The sequence below is a fragment of the Triplophysa dalaica genome, chromosome 16 (genome assembly GCF_015846415.1).
Source record: "Triplophysa dalaica isolate WHDGS20190420 chromosome 16, ASM1584641v1, whole genome shotgun sequence".
NCBI classification, from domain to species: Eukaryota; Metazoa; Chordata; class Actinopteri; order Cypriniformes; family Nemacheilidae; genus Triplophysa; species Triplophysa dalaica.
The window spans coordinates 12780195-12802555 of record NC_079557.1 but is presented as its reverse complement, the minus strand read 5'-3'; the positions used below and the strand labels follow the sequence as shown (position 1 = coordinate 12802555).

Here is a 22361-nt window from a genome sequence, read left to right as displayed (position 1 = left end):
GTTTGACCCAATTGATCCCATTGTTTACCCACCTTGTAAGTCGCTTTGGATAAAAGCGTCTGCTAAATGACTAAATGTAAATTATAAAGTTTAGGAAATAAATCTGTCTTGAATTTTTGTTATTTGTTTACATTAAAAAACCATACTTCGGAATCCAGTATCATATTGAAATCATTTTTGATTCAATTAAAACTTTTACTTATTTGCTTTTTCAATAGCTTAATAGAACAGTTGTAAGATGGTTTTATTTAACCAGGAGTCACATTAAACACTTATTAACACTTATTCTATAAACAAAGACTATTTGCAAGAACGATTCCTGTTCGCGGCTGATCGATTCCCGGGGGTCCAAACATCTGATGTTTGCACATCTCTACCCCTTTGCTAACAAGACGGGAATTCAAAAAGCGATGTCTGTTGAAGCTCATACTGCCTGCTTTTGACAAATCTGCTCTAATTGCTCTCTAATTAGTATGTTCTTCAAAGTTGCTGAAGGTCACTTGCCGGAATGGGTGAAGATAATTACTGCAGGATGACATGTGCTGCCAGCCACGGGGACGGAGGAAGACTTTATACAAAATGAAAGGAAGCGCGAGGGGATAGAAAGCGATGCTGAGTATATACAATTACACGAAAAGAGAGAGCGATGTGTATTTGTGCATGCACGTTTAATAACCCCAGCATCCCACCTCGGAGGTGAGAATATGAAGCAGCGTTTTCTCAAACGCTCTTCTGAGTCCACTCAAAAGCGCTCGGCTCTGCGGAGACTAATCAGTCTGGCGTAATCACCCTTCAAAATACCTTTGTTTAATTAGTCCATCCTGCCTAGAATCAAAAGCGGGAGGAAAAAATCTTTGCCGTGGAGAAAAAGTGAGAGAAGTTTGCGGAAGAGAAGACCGTGTGTTAAAGTGGTAGAGCAGCGTGTTTAATGTTAGGAGAAAATGTTCTCATCAAACAAGTGATTCTTTTGTGGAGGGTGGCCGATCCCTCAGCGCTCTAACGGCGAGGACGCATCAGACGCTGTTGTTTTGCTTTTTAAACACTTTCGCAATCCCTTTGTTCAGTTTTTTCTTTCATCAGGCCTGTTTAGGATTTTTTAGAGATGTGACTTACGCAAATGCACTCAGGACGCTTGCAAGGACACCTTATTGCTCTGAAGACAATTCACTTGAGATGAAAACATAAACATGATAATCCCAAATTACCACTCTGTATTCTTAAACTGACGAAGGGCAAAGCTAATGAATTCTGGAAAAAAGCAACCAGGCGATTCTTTTCACAACTTGAGGAGTCTCCAGATACATTCATGCAAGTTTATAAGTTAAATAAAAGAAATGAACTAATTAACATATCTGAACAGAGAGAGTATTTCATTAATTGAATACTTTCACAGTTTGTTATGTTCATGTTATTTCCTAACCTTCTTTAAAGGTCCTTTGTATTTTTTTGTATCTATTGACAGAAATGCAATATAATATATAACTATGTTTTCAGAGGTGTATAAAGACCTTACATACTGAAGTGTTATGTTTTAGGTTTCTTTCTATTTAATTTTTATGCCCCTTACATTTGCCATGTTATTTTTTTTTAGTAGCCCTAAACGGAGAAACTGTTCTACAGAGCACGTTTTTGTAAATACAATATCTCCTTCGGCAAAGAATCAAAACCGTGACGACATCGTAGTCCTCTGTCAGCCACCAGAGTGCTTCGAAAGAGAGGAGTGAAGTGAGCCGTTGGTTGCATTTCTCAACCTCACTGCTAGATGCCGCTAAATTTCATAAATGGTACCTTTAATTCACTTAATTTCCGAGAGCTAAGAATTTACACCTTACATTTTCCGTAGAACGTTTTTCTTGATTATTGAGTACATCAGAAGTAAAATTAGTTGCGAGCTGTTTAAAGTTGATTTCAAGAATACCAAATCAATTACTTCAGGATAACATAGATAAGGATTCATCTCAATCTCTCCATAGAGGAGCCATCATCATGTTCTTTCATTGTTCAAGCATACGTCATATGTGTTTAAAAACCCAGCAAAACAACCATGCTCTACGTTTGTACTAAACTAACATCACATTTTTCTTGTGTTTCTGCTTTTCAGCAAAGCATCTTCACAGGAGATAAATTCTTTGCAATCATTTTAGTTTTTGGTTTTCAATTTACCTTCTCAGCATCTCCCTGCATCTCTCACTCTCTCTCACTCTCGCTCGCTCACTCACTCCCGACGTCGTATTGGATTTTCAGTCCATTTGAAATAAATGTAGCCACTGTGTTTTGTTGTAACGAGCTCTGTCGATTGCCTAAATGTAAGTACGCACAATTTACGCCACCAGTTCGGCCATTTGTGGAATGCTTTAACATTACAAACAAATAAAAAAGCACTATCGCCCGCAGGCTCTCGCTGGGAAGTAATGCTGTGAAGTGACTAGTGGATGTGCGTTTAGCATAAAATCCAAAGGGCTCCCATAGAGTGGAACAAGAGGACATTTCCCCCCCTCTCGTTTTCATCAATACGTGCTACGGTGGTGAAGACTAAACTAAACTTCTCTTATCATCTCCTGTACCGTGAAAGACTAAAGTGTCTTGAGCATTATTTTTAAATACTCTACATCCCATATATAACAGTTCTTGCATCTTATTTCTATCGGTCGCTTATTGAATGTATCTATCAATGGCTATTAGTGGGGGATTCAGTGATTTTGACCCGAAGAATTGCGGAGTTCATTTATCAGCCCAGGATAAAACCTCTTCACACCCACTGTCTCGGGCCTCCCTGGAGGTCTTGCTTGTGCTTAACCTTCCACTCTCACCCATGCTGTGTTCACTGTCAACCGCCAGCCGAAGGTCATTTATTTGGCTGAGATGAATGACCGACTACAACTTCTTATATTGCTCAAGTCAGGACAGAAACGCTGGCGTACCAGATATCATTTCATAAATTAAAAAGCAGCTTGGGCTCGGATGCATATATAAGGGATATTGTAGAGTCAGCTGGTCATTATCGCAAAATAAGCCCCGCCAGGGTGATCAGGGCAGTCTTGTATCACACTGAAGGGGCGTATTTTGTCATAATAACTAGCTGACTGTACATTATCCCCCTTATTACACAGCTGCTTTCTAAATAAATGAATGGACCTGAAATATTGATGCGAGTTAAAATTATGTTGTTGTTATTTATGAAGAAAGAGACCACAGAGCCAGTGGTGGTCTGTGAAAGGAAGGCTGAGGACTGCAGAAAATAAAGCTATCATGAAGGCGAACAAAATAACTTAGGTTGTTTATAACAGTAATGTACATAACTTAGATGTATGTAATATAACTTATTTTAATGTGAAATGGCCCAGTCAGGTTTTTTTATTGCTTGAATGCTAGAGGAGGCAGACCCATATAGAAATATGCATCTGAAGCAGGCTAAAGAAAAATGATGACATTTGCCTATATAATTTCAATCCATCATAGTTAGGAATTTTGTAAATAGTGTCTTTAAACTAGTCTCAACTAGTTTCTAGTTTCCCATACGCAAGACAATTTTCTTATATTGAAATAATGTGAAATGCACCACTATCTACGATATAAGGGGACGACAGCAGATTTCTTCCCCATTCTCCACCGCCTGACAGGGAATCACTCTGGCGCACCCTTCATTTCATCCCGAATTTCTTCCTTCCCAAAGATGTCTCTCCTAATGACGCTAAATCTAGCATGCTTAATTGGACCAGTGAACTATGTTATTGGAGCTGGAACCGTATTTCTATTGGCCCCAAAGGCAATTTCAGCCCTGTGACACTAGGGTGGGTGGAGAGGGAGGAATTATGGGAAAGTGTTGGATTGGAGAGAGAGAGAGAGGAATATCGACAGAAACAGGGAATTTCGCAGCGGCTGGATGGGCTGGATGTCAACTCATAAATTGTGTGACACTTGTTTGTGGAGCATGCTCTTCAGCTTGCGACACTGGGGTTTTTATGATTTAAGAAATTATTTACATCATGCGTGTGACACAGCTGGTCGGGATGAAAAGCTTAGCAGGGCCATAGTATCAGCCACGGAGCGTGTTTCTTGGTAACACTTTACAATAAGGTTGTATTTGTTAACATTAGTAAATGCATTAGCTATGAACTAATAGAGTGCAATATCGTTTTTTAGCTTTATTACTTTTTGTTAATGTTAGTTACTGCCAAGACAATTGTTCATGTTAGTTCATTGTACATGAACTCATTTTAACAGTTGTAGCTTTTGATTGTAATATTGTGATGGTAAATGCTAAAATGAATATGAAATAAAAGAAAAATACGTTCTGTAGAAGTATTGTTGGTTCATGTTAGCTTATGCTGTAAAGTGATCGTTCACCCAAAAATAAAAATTCTGTCATATTTTACTCATTTCAAACCTTAACATATCTATGTCTTCTGAAGAACACAAAAGAAGATATTTTGAAGAATGTTTGTAACTGAACGATGGCGTTACCCATTGACTTTTGTGTCCAAACAAAAGGTCAAAGGATACCTGTACTTGTTCGGTTACCAACGTTCTTCAAAATATCTTCTTTTGTTTCTTCAGAAAGAAGTAATTCATGCAGTTTTGACATGACAAGAATGTTGCCAAATGATGACAGAATTTTCATTTTTGGGTGAACTATCCCCGAAACTAATGTTAAGAAATACAGTCTTATTTTAAAATCTTATTCTTAACTTTTCACTACATTTAAACACCCTCTCATACAACTACCACTGGATGTGTCGTCTTAGATGTTTTATTTTGTAGCGAACTGAAACAAATTTGAGCAAATCATATTTCACCTTTTATGTGTCAGACCAGACACCCTCAACAAAGAACATTGTTTGACATTTTATATTATTCATAATATAACATTTCATAAAATGAAAAAGTATATATTTATTTTTAGATGCAAAGAAATATGTTCCATGCTCAAACTATAATGAAATATGTTTCTTTGCAATTTGCAGTGCATTTTTGAGCTATTGCCTTTGAATTTCACAAAAATTGAATATCCAATACTGTGATTGTATGATTTGACATGCATCAAATATTGTAGAAAACAAACCTTCTTTTTTGAATAGTTGAAGGAATGGTCTTCTCCAAAATTAAACGTCTGTCATTATTTACTCGCTCTCAAATTCCAACCCTGTTTTAATTTCTTTATTCTATTGAACACAAAAGAGGATATTTGGAAGAATGTTTGTAACCAAACAGTTCTGGGACACTTTTGACTCCCATACAGTAGAAGGGAAAAAACGAGTATTTGGGAGTCAATAGGGACCCAGAACCATTACAAACATTCTTCAAAATATTTTCCTTTATGTTCATCAGAACAAATACATTTATACAGATTTGGAACAACGTGAGGGTGAGTAAATCAAAACAGATTTCAAATGTTTCTATAATACAGGTTGCAGTGTATGAACATCTTTATAACTCTCTTACCTAAAACTCATAGGGCCCTAGAGTCATCCTGAGCCATGCAGAACTATTTCACATTGATTATAAGTTGTGTTATTATCATACAGGATCCTAAAGTGTCCTCTGTCTTCTTTTGCCAATGGTCCTCTGACCATGCAGCATATTGCACCGTTCCTCCTTCTGTCTTCGAGCCCTCTGGGTTTTGCTGTCCCTCGGCCAGACTAGCCCTCAGTCATCTGTGACTCTTCATCTGATGGACATTAATTGCTTCCCTCCAGACTTGTTTACCGTGGCTCGGCCCTGATTATGATGTCACGTACGCAAGGTTGTGTGGTGACCCGTGGCCCCTGGGCATTCTGGGAAAGCTAGCTTAAACTGCTTATCTGGTGGCCAATCATACTACCTCATGCTTCTCATGCTGCTCTCATTATGTATTAAACCATTTGGATCGTCTCATTGATGTTAATAGCAGTATCCCTAACAAATTGTATTGGATTAGTAGCAAATTCTGTGTTTAAGATGTCAGATTTCATAGCTATGATATGAAGACCAGGACCGTCCTGTTGACATGATGAAGATCAGAGATGAGTCTGCCCACTCGCGACTCTCCCGCTGACATTTCCCACACAGGAAATGTGTCTCACTGGCATTTATTCAGCACAGAGAGGTTTCGGCTCCTGGCCGTGCGTGTCATTTACCCAGGAGGTGTTCAAACAGTGCTTCTGTGGCTTTCCAACATGGTCCGTCCTTCCCCTCTCGTGTCCTGTGATATGAAGATTAAAACCAACAACAGGCCGGAAAAAACAGCTTCATTCGCCCCCGACGCGGCACCTCTGTCAGCGCCCTAATTACTCTGCATCGCCACTCTCTGCGGTGGCATTTATTGCAGATTTGAATAATTTGCTCAGCAGATGGTAAGAATGTCAAGCTGTGACACAGATTTACTAATCTTCCCCGAGATGTGGGTACGAGGTGGTTGACAGTATATTGTTTTAATAATGCCAGGGAGGTGCCGCCGGATGACTTCTAGCCGGTCACTCGTCCGTGGGTCAGTCTGCTCTCCATCAGTGTCAACGTCCAAACGTCTATTTAACCCACATCAAGGTTGCGTGAGGAGAAGACGAAAGATACACCTGTGCTCCTGAAGCCGTCTACGATCTCACCTGGTGCTATTCACATACCTCATCTGCCGCTGTTGCAGGCGTTAGACTTGTCAGCTTTTCTCAAGTTCTGAACTTCTCTTAGGGCCCTAGGCATATGTTTGCACGCCGCATCGAAAGAAGAGTTGGAAGGGCGCTAAGTGTAGATACGTTTCCAGTGCTCAGCGAAGCATCAAACCATCATGGTTATTTAACCCTAAGTGAGCTGCAGGTTAACGTACGTGTTATTTCGCATATGCGTGATACTTTGTGGGTTTAGATGGGAAGTCATTACTCAGAGTCCCAGCAGACCGGTCCCGCCGTTGTCTCTAACCGTGTCCCCCAGCAGCCCGTGCTTAATTACCACCAGCGTTTGCACCTTCACTCCGGCGGCTGCACGCTCGTGACGCACGGTGTCAGCACACCTGCCGCAAATCCCTTTGTTTAAAGGCAGATTAAGAAGCCGAGAGCATGGGTAGGATGTGGATTTTGAGCTTAGTCTAATAAACAGCCACTCTTGTTGAGGAGGATGAGGTGGGGTGGATGAAAGAACAGGGTGGGGGTGCAAGAATTGAGGGAAATGAGAAATTAGAAAACTGTGAACCACAGGGGCAAACTAGCCGAAATGAAAGGACCATTTTTCAAAACAGACTTGAAATGACATCTGTGAGTGTGTTCTCAGCGAGGTTTTTAGTGAACATTCAGAGCATGTAAATTAAAGGTTTCTCCTTGCCGGCAATATTCATTACCTGCAGTGTTTACAGAAGATTTCATGACTAATAGGATAAAAAAATTATATTTCTAATATCAAGCAACAGTTAGTAGCAACAAATAAAAGCTAATGTTTTACACAATATAAATATATTGTATATATATATAAATATATATATACATGTACAGTATATACAGACAGTATATATATATATATATATATTCAATTTACTTAAACAAGTCGGGACAATTTTGATCACAACTTGAATTTTTTTTTTCATTTTCACTACATGAATGATTTGTGTTAACATATTTTTTTATTTAGTTATTTTATATGTTTTTCAGTCAAGAGAAACACTTGGTAGGGTTTAATATTCATTCATCTCTGTTAACTTAATATATATAAAAAAAGGATGTTTTATGTCACATTAACTAAAATATTTTAGTTGTAAAAATATGAAACCACGCACAGAAAATATAACATATTTATCATAGATAAATTGTGCATATTGCATAACTTTATTATTTGCAACCGATGCACAAGTTGGTTGTAAATCCAACACATTATTCTTTCAGTGTAAAGATTTGATCAAATTTATATTAGTGCAAGTAAATCTGTACATATTATAGGATTGATTGCAGTGATGGTGTAAATGTTAATGATACCAGTTATGTTTCCTGAGCCTTTAACCAACACTGTGTAACCTCATATTGAACTAACATTTACATTGCACAGCTAGAGCAAAGACTTTGGCTCCTTTTTTGAAAAATAATATTCCTTTGCCACTGGTGAACAAAATATTCATGTTGAAGAGAACTGAAATAGTTCTGCAGTGAAGCTAAGCAAACAGTCTCTTCTCTTGTGCATGCGGGCGTGATATTCTCACAAGTCAACCCATTTCCAAGGTGATGGTTGTAATATGTTTTAAAATAGAGAGCAGCTTGGCAGTATTTGCCTGATAATAGGAATATCTTTTTTTTCCCAGAAGGTGAAGATATATCGGAAGCTGAGATATAAGAGGACTTCCCCAGAGACCTAGAGAAAGTCATATATACAGTACAGAGAGAGAGGAAATGGAGATAACAGCTTCACCTTTACAGTTTGGCCGTGTTGGATTTAAGTGTTGGACCCAGGAAATGCTCTTTCCTGTCGCTCATAGCTCCATATAGGACTTGATTTATAACCCTTGTCTGGAAGAGGATGCGCTCATTAAAATCTTCATCAAAAGCCACACAATTGTGCTCTGCCATGCCTTGCCATCAAGACTGCGGCACACTTTTAGATCTTTGCTTCTCATCTAAGAGGACACTGATGTCACAAGAAAAAGTTGCAGAAGAAATAAACACTGTCCAAATGTTCATCAGTATGCAATGCATGTTTTAGAAATGTGTCTTTCTGACTTCCTCCCTAAAATAAGAGGAAACAGCTTATGCCATTTCAAGGTTGCGGTTGTCAAGTAAATTATGTCCTGACGAGTGCAAAATAAGCTTTTGGTAAAGACATCTTAGAGGTAGAAGTACAAATAAGGAAAGGACAAAAAAACAATGCACGTGAATGGGAGGCAGTTACAACATTCTTCAAAATATCTTCTCTGGTGTTTGTTGGCCAAAAATTTATATTTGCTCTTGAATACAAGATGACTCATCCTTATTTTTGGATATGTTTGTTTTCCCATAGATGTGCCCATAGTTAATTTTGGCAGCATTTATGAGATGTCTATTGCGTATAGCTGAAACTAAGATTCTTAACACACTTTGCATGCGTCACCTGTATATGATAATTTTGTGAATAATTAAATTATTTCCTCGTGCTGATGCAAGAGACGTGTAATCTAATCACAGCAATGTGTACCTGCGTTGTAACCGGCGTGTGTTGGTTGCAGATAAAAAACCTGTAATTTGTGCATGAAGCAGAGGTCAGTTTTTGCAGCTTTTCTAGGGGCTGTTTTCAGTGATAACAGGTTTTATATACCAGTTGATTCTTCTAAAGTCATGTAAATAAATTTCAAAGAAGGATCATACATTACATCCATCTTACATTTGTTTAAGGAATGCTCTCTGAGATAGATAGACGTACACTTCCTCTTGCAGATTTTCTGAAAGTGATTTTCAGCATTCATTTAGATGACTGAGTATCGGATTAGTGTGTTGGAGGCATCTCCTCATCTGGATACAGGAAGTGATGTGTAGTTATTTAGTGTCACCGACCAGAAGACCAGAAAACTTTTGTTTATTGTTGCTGGTGCATTTAGAGTCAAATGTGACCCAGTCATCTTGTATAAAATATTGCATCCATCTGTTATTTACAGTGAACTACCAACATTTGAAGGGAAAGTGTTTGTTTATGACTTTTTGTTGATAAAAGCTCTCCCAGCTTAAGCGTTTGGTGATCTTTCTGTATTAGCCAGATCTTTCATTCTGAGCTGTCTCCGCTGAGACCAATGTCACATTTAAGCTCTTGCCCTTGAAAGTTCAAGTTAGACAGAAGCTCTTCATCGTGCCAACCTTTTGGCTCAGCCATTTTTCAGATTAATTCACAACCCTGTCATCGTTCTCTAGAAAAGCCTTTAGTTGTGATTTTTTGTCTTAAATATCGTCGCTTGCCTCTCCATTGTGCCATTTTCCTCTCCAAAGCAATGCCTTTTTTCATGTTTGTCTGTGGCTTATGCAAAAATTTACCAAATAAAATACAATGTGACTGTGGCATGTTAAGAGTAGATTTTTTACCTGACCCTCAATGTTGGTTTATCGTTGCGTGAGCACATGTGTTCACTCAAGTGTACTATATGTGTTGCCTTTAACAGACATGTGGGTACACAACGCACACGGCCAAATAAATAATTGTTGGATTGATCGGTTATTGCATCGTGAAAATATCAGGAAGACATTGATATTTTCTCTCCGGTCTCTCTCTCTCTCTCTCTCTCTCTCGGGAGGGATGTATCAGTGGGCTGAGCTCGAGGAGGCAGAATTTGCCCAAACCCCAGAGGTCTTTCTTCTTCTTCACTGCCTGTAATGAATGGAAAGACTGACCTGGTTCTGCTGCAGCCAGTGCTCATATTAACCCGGTTCTACTCCGCGTCATCGTGCATCATCTCACCTCTGTGGTGTTAGAGCAGCCTCAGGCCCCTTCCCTAAACCAGCCCTCCACTCTCGTTCGTGTGATCCACAGTGTCTTTGAATCATAAATCCGTGGTCTGAAGACCCCCGCAGCCCAATGGCTGCTTCGTGCAGGCCTGACAAAAATAACCTTGGCTGACATCACAACAGTGATTTTAAATGCAGGCCTGCTTAAGTGAAGGTCAGATGTGTATATATATTTAAATATGAGTATAAATATGATATGTACTATGATAAACATTCATGTGTTAATTAATGTTGTATTTTAGCCTATTAGGCCATTATACAGTAATCTTTTAATATCAGCTTTTCATCATCAGACACTACAGGTGAATCTACACATTGCAATTTTTTAATGAATGCATATTAAAACCAGTGCCTGATGCACTCTCTGCCCTGCACGTGTGTTTTCCGCAATAAATAATTGGCTGACCTGATTATTTATTTTGCATTTTCAATTATTTTGCAACATTTACAGTACAGCTGGCGGGCGTGCTGTTATGTAATGATCCGTTGCTGTGCAGGAGAATCATCATCTCTACGCCGCGTGCTGGATTGTCCCTGGGGCAGTGGACTTCTCCTCCAATCGAGCTAATGCAGGAGGACCGGCGTGGAGAGCGCTTGTCAGGGGGGAACAGGAGCAGGCCGAGTTTGTTCTGACCGCACTTAGTAAAACAGACAGGCACAGAGGGCCCAGCTAAAGTTCCCCTGTGACTTTCTCCTGCATTGCTTCTGTACAGAGAATGCTCAGGTAGAGCAGAATAATTGTTTGTGAGTGTGTGTGTGTGTGTGTGCCTTGTGTTTGCGTGTGTATGAGGAGGAAGGCTGCCCACAGCTGGACTGGTGTAAGTGAATTGACTTTTAATTACGGTCTAATTACTGTCAACTAGATTTTGCACTGAAATCCTGCACCTATGTGTGAAGTTAGCGCTGCACAGAAAAAGAAAAATGTCAAGAAATTAATTTGATATTTAAAAATAATTATTAAATAAAATTAATAACATATGCATGCCATGATATTTTTCATTTTTTTTATTTCTTGTTTGTTATTATTTGTTGTTTACTTTCTTGTAGATGTGGAGTTATTAATTCTCTGCAGTTATTTAAGGTTATTTATTTAAATCCTGTTATTGGCTCGAATATGAAATTTCAAGAAATTAGTCATTTAAAAAAATATATATATATATTATACAATATACTATTTACGTTATAGTTTTTTTATTAAATTATTTATAAGTTGTTGTTATTTATATTTATTTTCCTGTGGCTGTGGAGTTATTTATCATTTTACAGTTATTTGAAGTTGTTTATTTTAATCAAATTTTTGGCTCAAATAAAAAAGTCAAGAAATTAAAGACATTAAAAAATAATTATAATATTAAATTAATATAATATATCTAAAAAAATTAAAAGTTGTTGTTGTTTTAATTTATTTTTCATGTGGCTGAAGAGCTGTTTATTCTCTACAGTTATTTAAAGTTGTTGTTTAAATCTGGTTATTGGCTCTAATAAAAAACAATGTCAAGGAATTCAAGATATTTTAAAATAATTATAACATAAAAAGCGTATAAAATCCATGTAATATTTATACAATATAATTTATTTATTAAGTCCTTTATTTATTTATTTTCCTGTGGCTGAAGAGTTATTTTTTCTTAACAGTTATTTAAAGTTATTGATTTAAATCCAGTTATTGGTTCAAAAAAAGTAAAAAACAAATAAAATGGCCAAAATGTCATGTGAGTCCTGGGTCTGTGAACCTGCCGAGAAACCGCCTTTGAAAAGAATGCTGATGGATATTCTCCTCCATGTATAAAAGACGTCCTTGGCTCAAGCCAACAGATGAGAGCAGCACAGAGCAAAACTACAGTAGTTACATTTTGTAGGTAAATCACCACATAGCACATAGCTGTCACATAGCACATAGCTGTCTCTGAACAGTTCGGTGGGTATTTAAACCACTGCTTCTGTCAGGGCCTGTTGAGTGGCGGTACTTCTCTGCCTTTGCTAGTTACGGCTTACCGATGCATCTCAACCAGCATGCATTGGATCTCAAATGGATTATTGCTGGTGTTTGTATGTATGAGATGAGATGAGATCGGGTTGGTCTGTGTTTGGGCTCCCTGTTTTCCACGGCACATCAAGGCATCTGTGATTATCCTCTCACGGCCACAGAGGGAGCTTTTGGCACTCTGTCTGTGATAATGAGGGAGAGACTTGTAATGCCCTCAAGTCATTTCCTTACTCCTCCCCCTACTCCTCTCCTCCACCATATCACTCATCCTCAGCATCACGCCTTCACTCCTACACACATCTCACTTCCTGCTTCACTCCTTCATCTGTGATTATGGCTATAATGACAGCTTCTTCTTGTTGATTAGATGTTGTTCTACTTGCAGTATATGAATCCACTATGCTACCATAGTTGCACTAAGGAAGATTTAGCTGTAGGTCATGATGTTGCTGTTTTTCTAATCTGTTGATAGGTGAAGGACTGTGCAGTTGTTGAGACCTCCACCTTGCGGGCTGATCAGATCATTGGGCTGCGGCCATGGACCTGAAAGAACGCCGACACCGCACGTTGACCCACGGCCGATGTGGGAAAGACTTCCAGTTCACCACCTCCACCCTGGACCACGACGAGCGCCGCGTACCAACCCAGAAATCGTACAGCTCCAGCGAGACACTCAAGGCTTTTGACCATGAATCGCGCCTTCATTATGGCGGATGTGTGACTGACCTCGTGCATCATGAAGTGGATGAGTTTACCAGACAAGGAGGTAAAAACATAAAGATCATCACAATTTTTAGAATAGTAATCTTGTTAGCACTGAAAATGTGTTTACACTCTTCAACCGTGTATTTTCATATATACATGTTGTTGCGAGCTGTAAGCGATCAAATGTTATAATGAAATCTAATCACTCTCTTTAGCACTTTTTTGTGCAGTTGGCGAAGTCGCTTGGCAACAGCGAACAATGTACATTTAAGGTAATGAACTATAGTACTCGGTGGAAGAACTTTTATTCAGCAACTGTAAATATTACATTCAATATCTCAACTCTAGGCTGTTTGCAGTTGCCAAGCAACATAGCAGCTTGGCGCATTTTTATAGAAAATGTGATTACAGGTTTGCAGTATCAACAGTTTGACATGGAGTTATTATCGCTGAGTTGGAACTATCCATTTTCAAAAAAATCACCAAGTCAGCCTTTTGCAGTACATTTCTTTAATATTCACAGTGGTCTTACGTATAAACGAAGTACAGGTGGTAAACATTCTCACCATCCAGTCACTTTTTAAGGATAGGGATATGGATTAAGACCCGGTGGGGACTTGATCAACCCTTGTATAGTTGAAGTATAATAATTTGCAATTTAGGGGTTGGGGAGGGTGAAAGGCTGAATAAAAGTGGCTTTGTTCCATGTTCCAAGGACACTGACTTAATTCAGTTCAAGCTGATTTCTACAAATTTGCATCTTTGCATCTTTGCATCTATACTTACATATAGATTTGTAGAAAAAGACGTAGAGATGTAATTTCGAAGATGCATGGATAGATCTCTGCAACCTGATCTCAAATCAGTTTCTTAAATTACAGGAAAAATTCCCGAAAGTTCACACCATGCTGCTTCAAATGTGTCACCCTACTCTCAGCAAACGTTTCCAGGCCTGATGTCACTAATTCACTATAACCTGTTCAGTCTTAGTATGATAGAAGCTTATGATATTTGACCCACATCGTCACCTCAGGCTGTAGACTTGTTGCTGTATAGTTGCAGGAAAAACTCTTGGTGCCTATCCACAGGTACATGCTAAAATAACAGCGGGCATTTCATCAGTACAGATCCAAATAAGAGAGGACCGGCTCACTAGCTCATACCCGGCTGATTGATGTAGCCCTTGTTCAATCCCTGTGTTTTACAATCCTTTAAAATGTATTAGATGATGCTAATAAGTGAAGTCAGACGCGTCACTTGAGGCAGCATAGGAACAAGCAGTAAGGGACGAACAGGATAGCGTGTTCTTTAGAGATGCAGTAGCAACATCTCGCAGTCATAATGAGCTTGCTATTCCGTAGCAGAGCCACGGACGGGTCATCTTTAAAAATGGCAGTGTCAGGCCTGTGAGCCGGTTCGCCATTGATTCTGTTGCCTGAATGGATTTCAACTCGATGTGATTGATCAGAGCCAGACCATGTTTTCAGTCCATAGAGAGAGTGAAAGAGTGCGCAGAGGAAGACAAACCCGTCTCTCTCCGCATTCATCTGTTACCCCTTTTCCACCAAAACAATGCTCAGCCGGGAGAATTGCAACACTCTGTGAGACCTAAACGGTGATGTAATGAAGTAAACCAGAAAATTCTAGTATTTGTTTACTAGTTCTAGTTCTAAATTCTTGTTTAATAGTCTTTTAGGTTTTGCCTTGAAGAAGTGCAACTTCATTAAAATGAATACCTTCCAATGTGAGTTTAATTCATAAAGTCACTTGTGACCTTGCATACGAGATGGATAACTGCTTTTGACGTTGTGGTAATAATCTGTAGATGTTTTTAAAATGACGAATAAAATGTCAGTCTACGTTTATGAAATATTGTTCGTAGTTACATGTTCTTTCTTTTACATGTCGTTTTTAAGATGGATTGTGAATAAAATGGAAACTATGCAGGAAAACAGAACAAAACAAATGCAGGATAAATGTACTTCAACATTTCCAAAAAAAGTTTTTTTATTTAAATGCTAGTTTTGTTTGAATGTTGTCCTGAAAACTTTACTTGCTGTCTCCTAAAGTATTTCATGGTTCTATAGCAGCATGTTGGGTACAGAGCCAATTTTCCTGCCCAGAACGCTGTCAGATTGGCCCGTGGCACCAGAAATGGCACGCTGTCGCTGGAAAAGGGGCATGTTTTTCCCATTGCACTTAGACACTGACAACAGATCTCATGGCTCATGCAGCCCAGGGTGGAGCGGCCCACGGTTCCTCTGGTATGTTTGTTGACTGCTACAGTGTGCAAGAATTATAGGTAGGTGTAGGGAATGGGAGTGAGGGAGGACAGAGAGACAGACTGACAGGCGGGGTGCTGTGGAGAAGCAGAAAGTTGGAGGCCGTTGGATTGATGGCGCTCGGATACTTGAGGTGCTAGCGGCTCACTGACTACAGATACATTCGTGGGAAGTGTTGCCACGGGAGACTAACAGTGTGCAGCGGCCATATGTAACAGCACTCAAAGGGCACTGCCAAATTACGCTCCCTCTCTCCCTCGATTTCCTCGCTTTCTCACATAGTCATCACGGCCCACGTTAACATTCGCGTAGAGAGGAAGAGGAATATTACTTTTCTACTCTTTAAGAGATTCTATTTTCTGTCCGAATGAACAGTTCATTTCGGCTCCGTTTCGTGATTGTGGATACCCAGACACTTTTCAGACACGCAGATCGCAGTTATTTCCCATAATGAACCACACTTATGTTTACATGCTCAGAAAGTATTAAACGTAAGCAAAGGTTAGTAAAACTTGGTTTCCTGCTTTCAACAAAAAGTTATTTTGTTAATGCTTTTATTTAAAGCTCATATGCTTAAGATTAAAAGGTGTATCTTTTTAGTAGAATGCAAAAAAATATCCTAGAATTTGCTGGAGTAAAATGAATCAACATGAATTTTGTCTGTATCAAATATTTAAACAATTTATTATAAATTTGGGCTTTTGGTTGCACGATCAAATAAACTACACAATGTAAAAAAAACATATTTTACTCCCAAAAAACCAAAAATATTTTCACACATTTTCACATTTCCGGGTTGCACTTTATTTTACAGTACGTGTAACCATAGTGTACTTACAGTGTACTTACCTTAGAAAGAACTGGGTAGTATAATGTAACTACATGGTATAAGTTTAGGGTTATTTCCTAGTTTTGACCCAGTTATTAAATTTACTGTAATAAGAACACATGTGTACATGGGAAACAGGACTTTGAAAAAATGTGCTACCCATTTGGATATTTTTACTGGTACACAGAAACTACCAGGTACTTGCATAACATTGTGCTCAAAACAACAGTTTAACATAACGGTTACTAAAAATGAGTCGTCCAAAACTTCGGTAGTGTACATTTGATCGTTTTTGTCTTTTATGAGTAATACTGTCCTCAAGAACCAAGTTCCAGACGTAGTCACCAATCACAGCTTCATCCCACCTTCCCTGTGCTAAAGAAATTTGGAACAGTGACAACTGGAAAAAAAAGTTGTTTATTTGCAGTACACTAATATATTATAATTAATGATAAAAGCAAAAAATGAGTTTGAGCTAAATATATACTAAAACATTGATTCCACATGAAAATAAATATTTTAAGCACCACAGAATTCTAAAAGCACTTTAAAAAGGTTAGGCGAAACAATAATTTGTTGCTATTTATGCACATAAAAAGCAGTTATAAAGATAACATCATAAAACCGTTGCCAATTAAAAAAAACTAACCAATTATGTTTGATTATATACCTCTGTACTTAAATGTGAAGTATCTAGGCCTCTTTTGAGTAATTTTCTTAAGCAGTTTGTCTCTCATTTTAAATTATGGTTAAGTTGTGATTAATATTTATAAGTAGCACTGAAATTTAAGTGAGATAGAACAGAGCAGAACTCTGTTGAATTAAGTTAAATTATCCTAAATTGCATTGCTTTGAATTGACGAGGTGATTCCCAGTATACCTCACTTTGATTAAAATTGATCTGGCCGCTCATTTCAATAAACAGATGTGTTAGACATCTCGGTAATGGCTCCTGTTAGGTGAAAATGAAAACTAAGTTGGGCTCTCAGACGTATGGACGTATTAAGTGTGAGCAGTGGGGCGGTGGATCAAAGGTTTCATCACTCTCTTGTCTGTCTGTGTCCTCACACCCCGCAGGGGCCACATCTGTGTCTACAGAGGCGCATCTGTGTCTAAACAGATCTTCAGTTAAGATACAGTAGGACACACAGCACCATCAATTGCATCTTTTTATTGACATTAGCTTCCCTTAGACCTCTATATTTGAGAGATTAAAATGCTATAATAATAATATAAGATTATTATATTACAGCCATTTTTATATTACGCTTTTTTTTTAATTCTAAAATAATTCAACTTTATTGTGGCTCTCGCATCCTGTTTCATTCTGTTGCAGTCTGTCCCACTGTTTTTCTACATAAGAACGTGTCCTGTCACAACACCCTCTGTAAGAGATGTGTCTAATTGGACTGTGATGAAAATTACATAAACCAATTTAATTATCCATTATAAACTTCCTTATCATTGGCTAGTGATTCAGCTGGCTCACTGACATGTTGGTTTTAAAAACATGTAGATTTGCATATCTCGGGTCACCACAGCCTTTAGTTTCTAAACTAATAAGTTTCATGTCAGGGGCTTAAGTGATCCTACAAGGGTGTTTGTTTCAATCCATCTTGATCCTGGATTTGTGTGCTGATTCTTGTTTGGAACGTCACAGGCTGTGCTGTGGATTTCAGAGGGCCGTGCTTTAGCGCCTAACACCTAATTCCTATTTTATGAGAATACAAAAAAGGTGAAAGCTTGTGTGCGGTATTCAGAGTAGACGAAAGGAATCTAATCAGATTCTGTTTAGCAGTCCCTCTACAGTCAAGTTTGTTGGTGCCATCATGCTCAACTTTTTCCCTAGCTACGTCAGTTCTATTGCATCCCTCTCTTATCATCCCACAGCTGCAGTTTTGATGTGGAATTAGCTGTCAAGTCACACATTTCATGTATTATTTTATTTTGTTGATGCTGTGCTTTGTTGGTGTATCGCAATAAATCTGGGCAAGGAAAGATCAAGGGGAGAACAAAGAACCTGGCGTGTATTAAAAATAAATGACTCCGAGATTAAATGTATCTCTCTCTCTCTCGCTTCCTTCTCGTCACATTCTATTTCTTATTGCTCCAAACCCTCGAAGACTCTCGCAAACACCCTGAAACCGGTTTCACATCAACTTTGAGACATCCAAGAGTTGCTTGTTTGCTCATTGATGGTTTGGGAATTGGTTTCAAGTGTCCCTGAAGCCTCCAGAAGCGTCTTGTTAAATCATACAAGCAAAGCACGGGGCACAGCAGTTCATTACCGAGGGAAGCTCTGTGTATTTCAGCCAAACCCAAAAACAACAGAGACACTTACAACACATTAAAGGTGGACAAAGTAATTTTATCCTCATTAAAAAAGTTTAAACCCTCTAGAAAGAAGAAATACTTTTTGGACGCGCAATAGATGCCATAACATATTATATTGTTATTATATATATTATATATACTCCTTCAGCGACGACTATACCTTCGGTACTTGGGACTGATTGCCTCGCCATCGAAAAGCATATGCAGGGGATTCGACCTCCTGCTCAGCCATTTTGCTATCCAGCAGCGCCTGTATTTTCCCTCTAACCATCCGGATCTCCAACTTCCTGCGGCATTGTAAAGCCGCGCCATACTTTATACTATGTTAGTATAATACTAATTGTTAATAATACGTGTAAAACTGTTCAGACAACATATGAATTAATTGGCTAAAATTTGATTAATGTTAAATGTATAAATCTGAACTGAAACATTTTCAGTTTAAATTTATTTGTACTAAAGTCACAGAATACTTCACAATGCCCAGTAAGTGAAATATAGGAAACTGTAAGGAAAAAAACTCAATATAAAGATAAAAAAGAAAATATTTATCAAAGTATGCATGTAACAATAAAAAGGATAAACACAAAAAAACTAAATATGAATAGTTCTAAAAGAAACAGTAATAATGTTTGGTAGACTTCAAAAGTTTTTGCTTTGCTTGTTTCTTTCACTGTGATTTTCGGTGGACCCCTTTTCAGTTTGAAAACCCCTGATTTCCGAGACAACTGCAAATAAATAAATACTAAGTGCACCTTTTAAACAACTCCTCAACAATGTGAACAGTCTCCATTCACTGCTGATGTTAGCTTCAATATGACATCAGGCTTACCAATGATTGCATTAACATATCCCTTAATCTTTTAAGAATTTAATATGGCATTTCTTGGTGAAAGCCTTTAATCTGTTTTGGAATCTCCCAAAGCAAATGCACATTATGATCCAAGCCAACATTCTCCGATTAAGTTATCCTGATAACCCTGACAGCAATATCTCTCAGTATATACTGTACCTACATATATACTTCCTCCTATTTTATATTGGACTCAACAACAGGGGGGGACACAGGTCATCTGAGGACTGGAGCTTGTACTCTGGTTGTTCTGGATCAGTTTAAATGGAAACAGGTGGTTTCTCAGGTGTCAGTTCCTGGCTATAAGGCAAAAATACTCTGAACTGCGGTTCTCCTATGAAATGATTCTTTCCTGACACTAAAACCTAGTTCAACTACATTAGAATAGCTTAAAGGATTGGCACGAGGGCCATGAAGTGCTTGAAGTGGCTAATAGCCTTGCTGGCGCGATGGGTGGCTGAGGCGGTTAATGGGGGAGCTTACAACAGCACAAGTGCGTTGTATCTGAAAGGCAAGACGCAGTGGGCAGTCTGAGCCCCGGCGGCCATTAAGGGGTCAGTTGGTGCTTAACAGCATTTGTGATGTCCAGATTAAACTCACGGTTTGGACAGCTACGTCACCTTTTCTGACACCAGCCCGCCAAGCACCGCGTAATTGCAGATGGCATTCCCCATTAATGTCTCTCTGGCTGTTGTTTTGTCTCTCTGTATGTTTTTTTTATGTTAGTACAGCATTATATGGTTAAATTTGGTTTTGTTTAATAAGCTACTAGGCTGTTTAGCACATCATATTTAACTCCATTCCGTCTTCTAAAACATCCCACTTTTTATAAGCAGCGGCTGGAGACTCTCCAGAGATTGTACGGTATATCTCATGGTTTGTCAGAGGTTAAAACAGCCTGTGTCACATTCTGTAGTGAGTAGCGTAATGGGAAATGCACAGGGTCTCATAAATTTGAGATAGATTTTGGTGTTCTCCTTTATCTCTCGTTTGATGAATAAATGTAAGCGGAGACGTTATGCGTGTGTAATTGAGTGCCAAACGCAGACAGATGCGTCGATAAAGTTGTCACCACAAATTTAAACACTGTAAACCAGATGCAACCAATGGGGGCGTAGTGAGACCCCAACTCAAGCATAATGAGAAAACAGCATTCGTCTCCGTCTTATCACTCCCCGAGGCTTGATCTGCTTCCGTCAGGTCTTCAGACATGTCAGTGGTGGAGTCTTCTGCAAAACGAATGATGTTGTAAATATCAAGAGCTTTGTCAGGTGCTTTATGAGAGGTAAAATGGCTCCCCGGGGGTCAGAGCTATTTCTGCCACCCAATTAAAAGGTGTTGAGTGGCCGTGCCGAGCAGGTGGCTCACATGGGGCAGGGCGTTTGACACTGAGGGCCCTGTTCTTGCTTAGCTGTTCACTCTGTGTCCCTGCATTAATGGAGGCCTTAATGATGTGCTATGCATCCTGGGAACAAAGTATGCTGCGAAAACTCACCGGACACCCACTGCTAAGCGTAAACCTTCTCAATTAACAGCCTGCCTTACTGAGACCACCAATGATAACACACCACCTACAGTGCCAACACATTTCATGCAGAATCTGATGTCACATGGACAGGTAGGAGGATTTGAATCAGACAGTGGGTTGAATGCGATGCTAAAACATTCACTTTTAATATCACTGCGATGCTCTGTATCTCCTGAGACTTTTTGAAGTTAACTTAACACATTATTTGAACTATACCATTCCTGAACTGTCTCTTATATACACTACAGTTCCCATACAGCAACTTGTAAAGGCCCATTATTTTACATGTTGTGATTTTCCCTCCGCATACAAATTATCTGATTTCTGTTGCTAGATTATTTGTAACTAGTGCTTGGATTTCAAAACTAAACCTTTAGACCTTTATAAGTAAATTTAGTTTGTATAGATGAGTACAGTTCTTGGACAATGCAATACACAAACACAAAAGTTTGTAATTGGTTGTTTTAACTAAACTATATTTCCATAACTTCCTTTGCTGTCACAGGGGTGAAACATATTAGTACCTCAAAGGCACATATTGGGACCTCTAAAAGTTTGCTGTCAGGTTTTGCACTGTACCATTTTTTGAAAGTTAAGTACAGCTTTCTTTCATAAAAGTCTGGGTAAAGATAATGCTGAGAATTGTTTCTAAACACATTATGGATGTTATTGTAACACAAATGCATTGAAACACATTGCAAAGATTGTGGAGTTAAATTGTTAAACAGTTTTTCACCAATTCTCTGTTCACGATTTTCTGGGTGGGGCTAAACGGTGGATCGATGACGCAATGGAGCGGCCGAGCATTCATGGCGCCTCCCCTATCATTGGGGTGCCAAGCGTCAGGCATCTTATCAATCACAAGCTTAGGGTTGCAAGCTCTCATGCTTTCAGGCTCTCTCATTCTCTCACTCTGCCCAACTAAACAAATCTCATACCAACTAACAAGCAAACAGTAGCACAGATGCGAATGAACGGAGGGGAATAGCTCGAACGGAAGGTCGATCACTGCTTGAGATCGCGACGTGCTTCAATGATTTATCTATTGATGAATATCACTCGCATTGACTCACGTGTGTTTGAATTCAAATCCTCCATAAAAATCTTCACATATAGCTTACTGGGTACTCGGGGTGATCGATGCGAGTGCTTTTACACGGAGTTTAAAGGTATAGTTCATCCCAAAAAAAAATTCTTTACTCATCCTCATGGGATTTATAGCCTTTATTACTCTTTTCTTTGGCAAACTAAACAAAAAGATACTTTGAAGAACATTGGTACCCAAACCACCTTGGAGCTCTTCCATTGTATTTCTCAAAATTATCATATTTTTTTTTCAAAGAAGAAAGAGTCATTAACATGTTTTGAAAGATATGAGTACATTTATTATTTTAGGTGAACTATACCTTTAAACAGTAATGTGTAGCA

The 22361-nt window shown here is 38.7% G+C and overlaps 1 protein-coding gene across 2 annotated transcripts in view; it reads left to right on the top strand.

The window, feature by feature from the left end:
- The window catches only part of tenm2a (teneurin transmembrane protein 2a), a 514782-nt gene that overhangs the window by 293729 nt on the left and 198692 nt on the right, over nt 1–22361 (top strand). For both annotated transcript variants that reach the window (XM_056769446.1, XM_056769445.1), the window contains exon 3: nt 12875–13168. In XM_056769446.1, the coding sequence (XP_056625424.1) occupies nt 12940–13168 (229 nt within the window). In that variant the 5' untranslated portion in view covers nt 12875–12939. The remainder of the gene's footprint in view (nt 1–12874; nt 13169–22361) is intronic.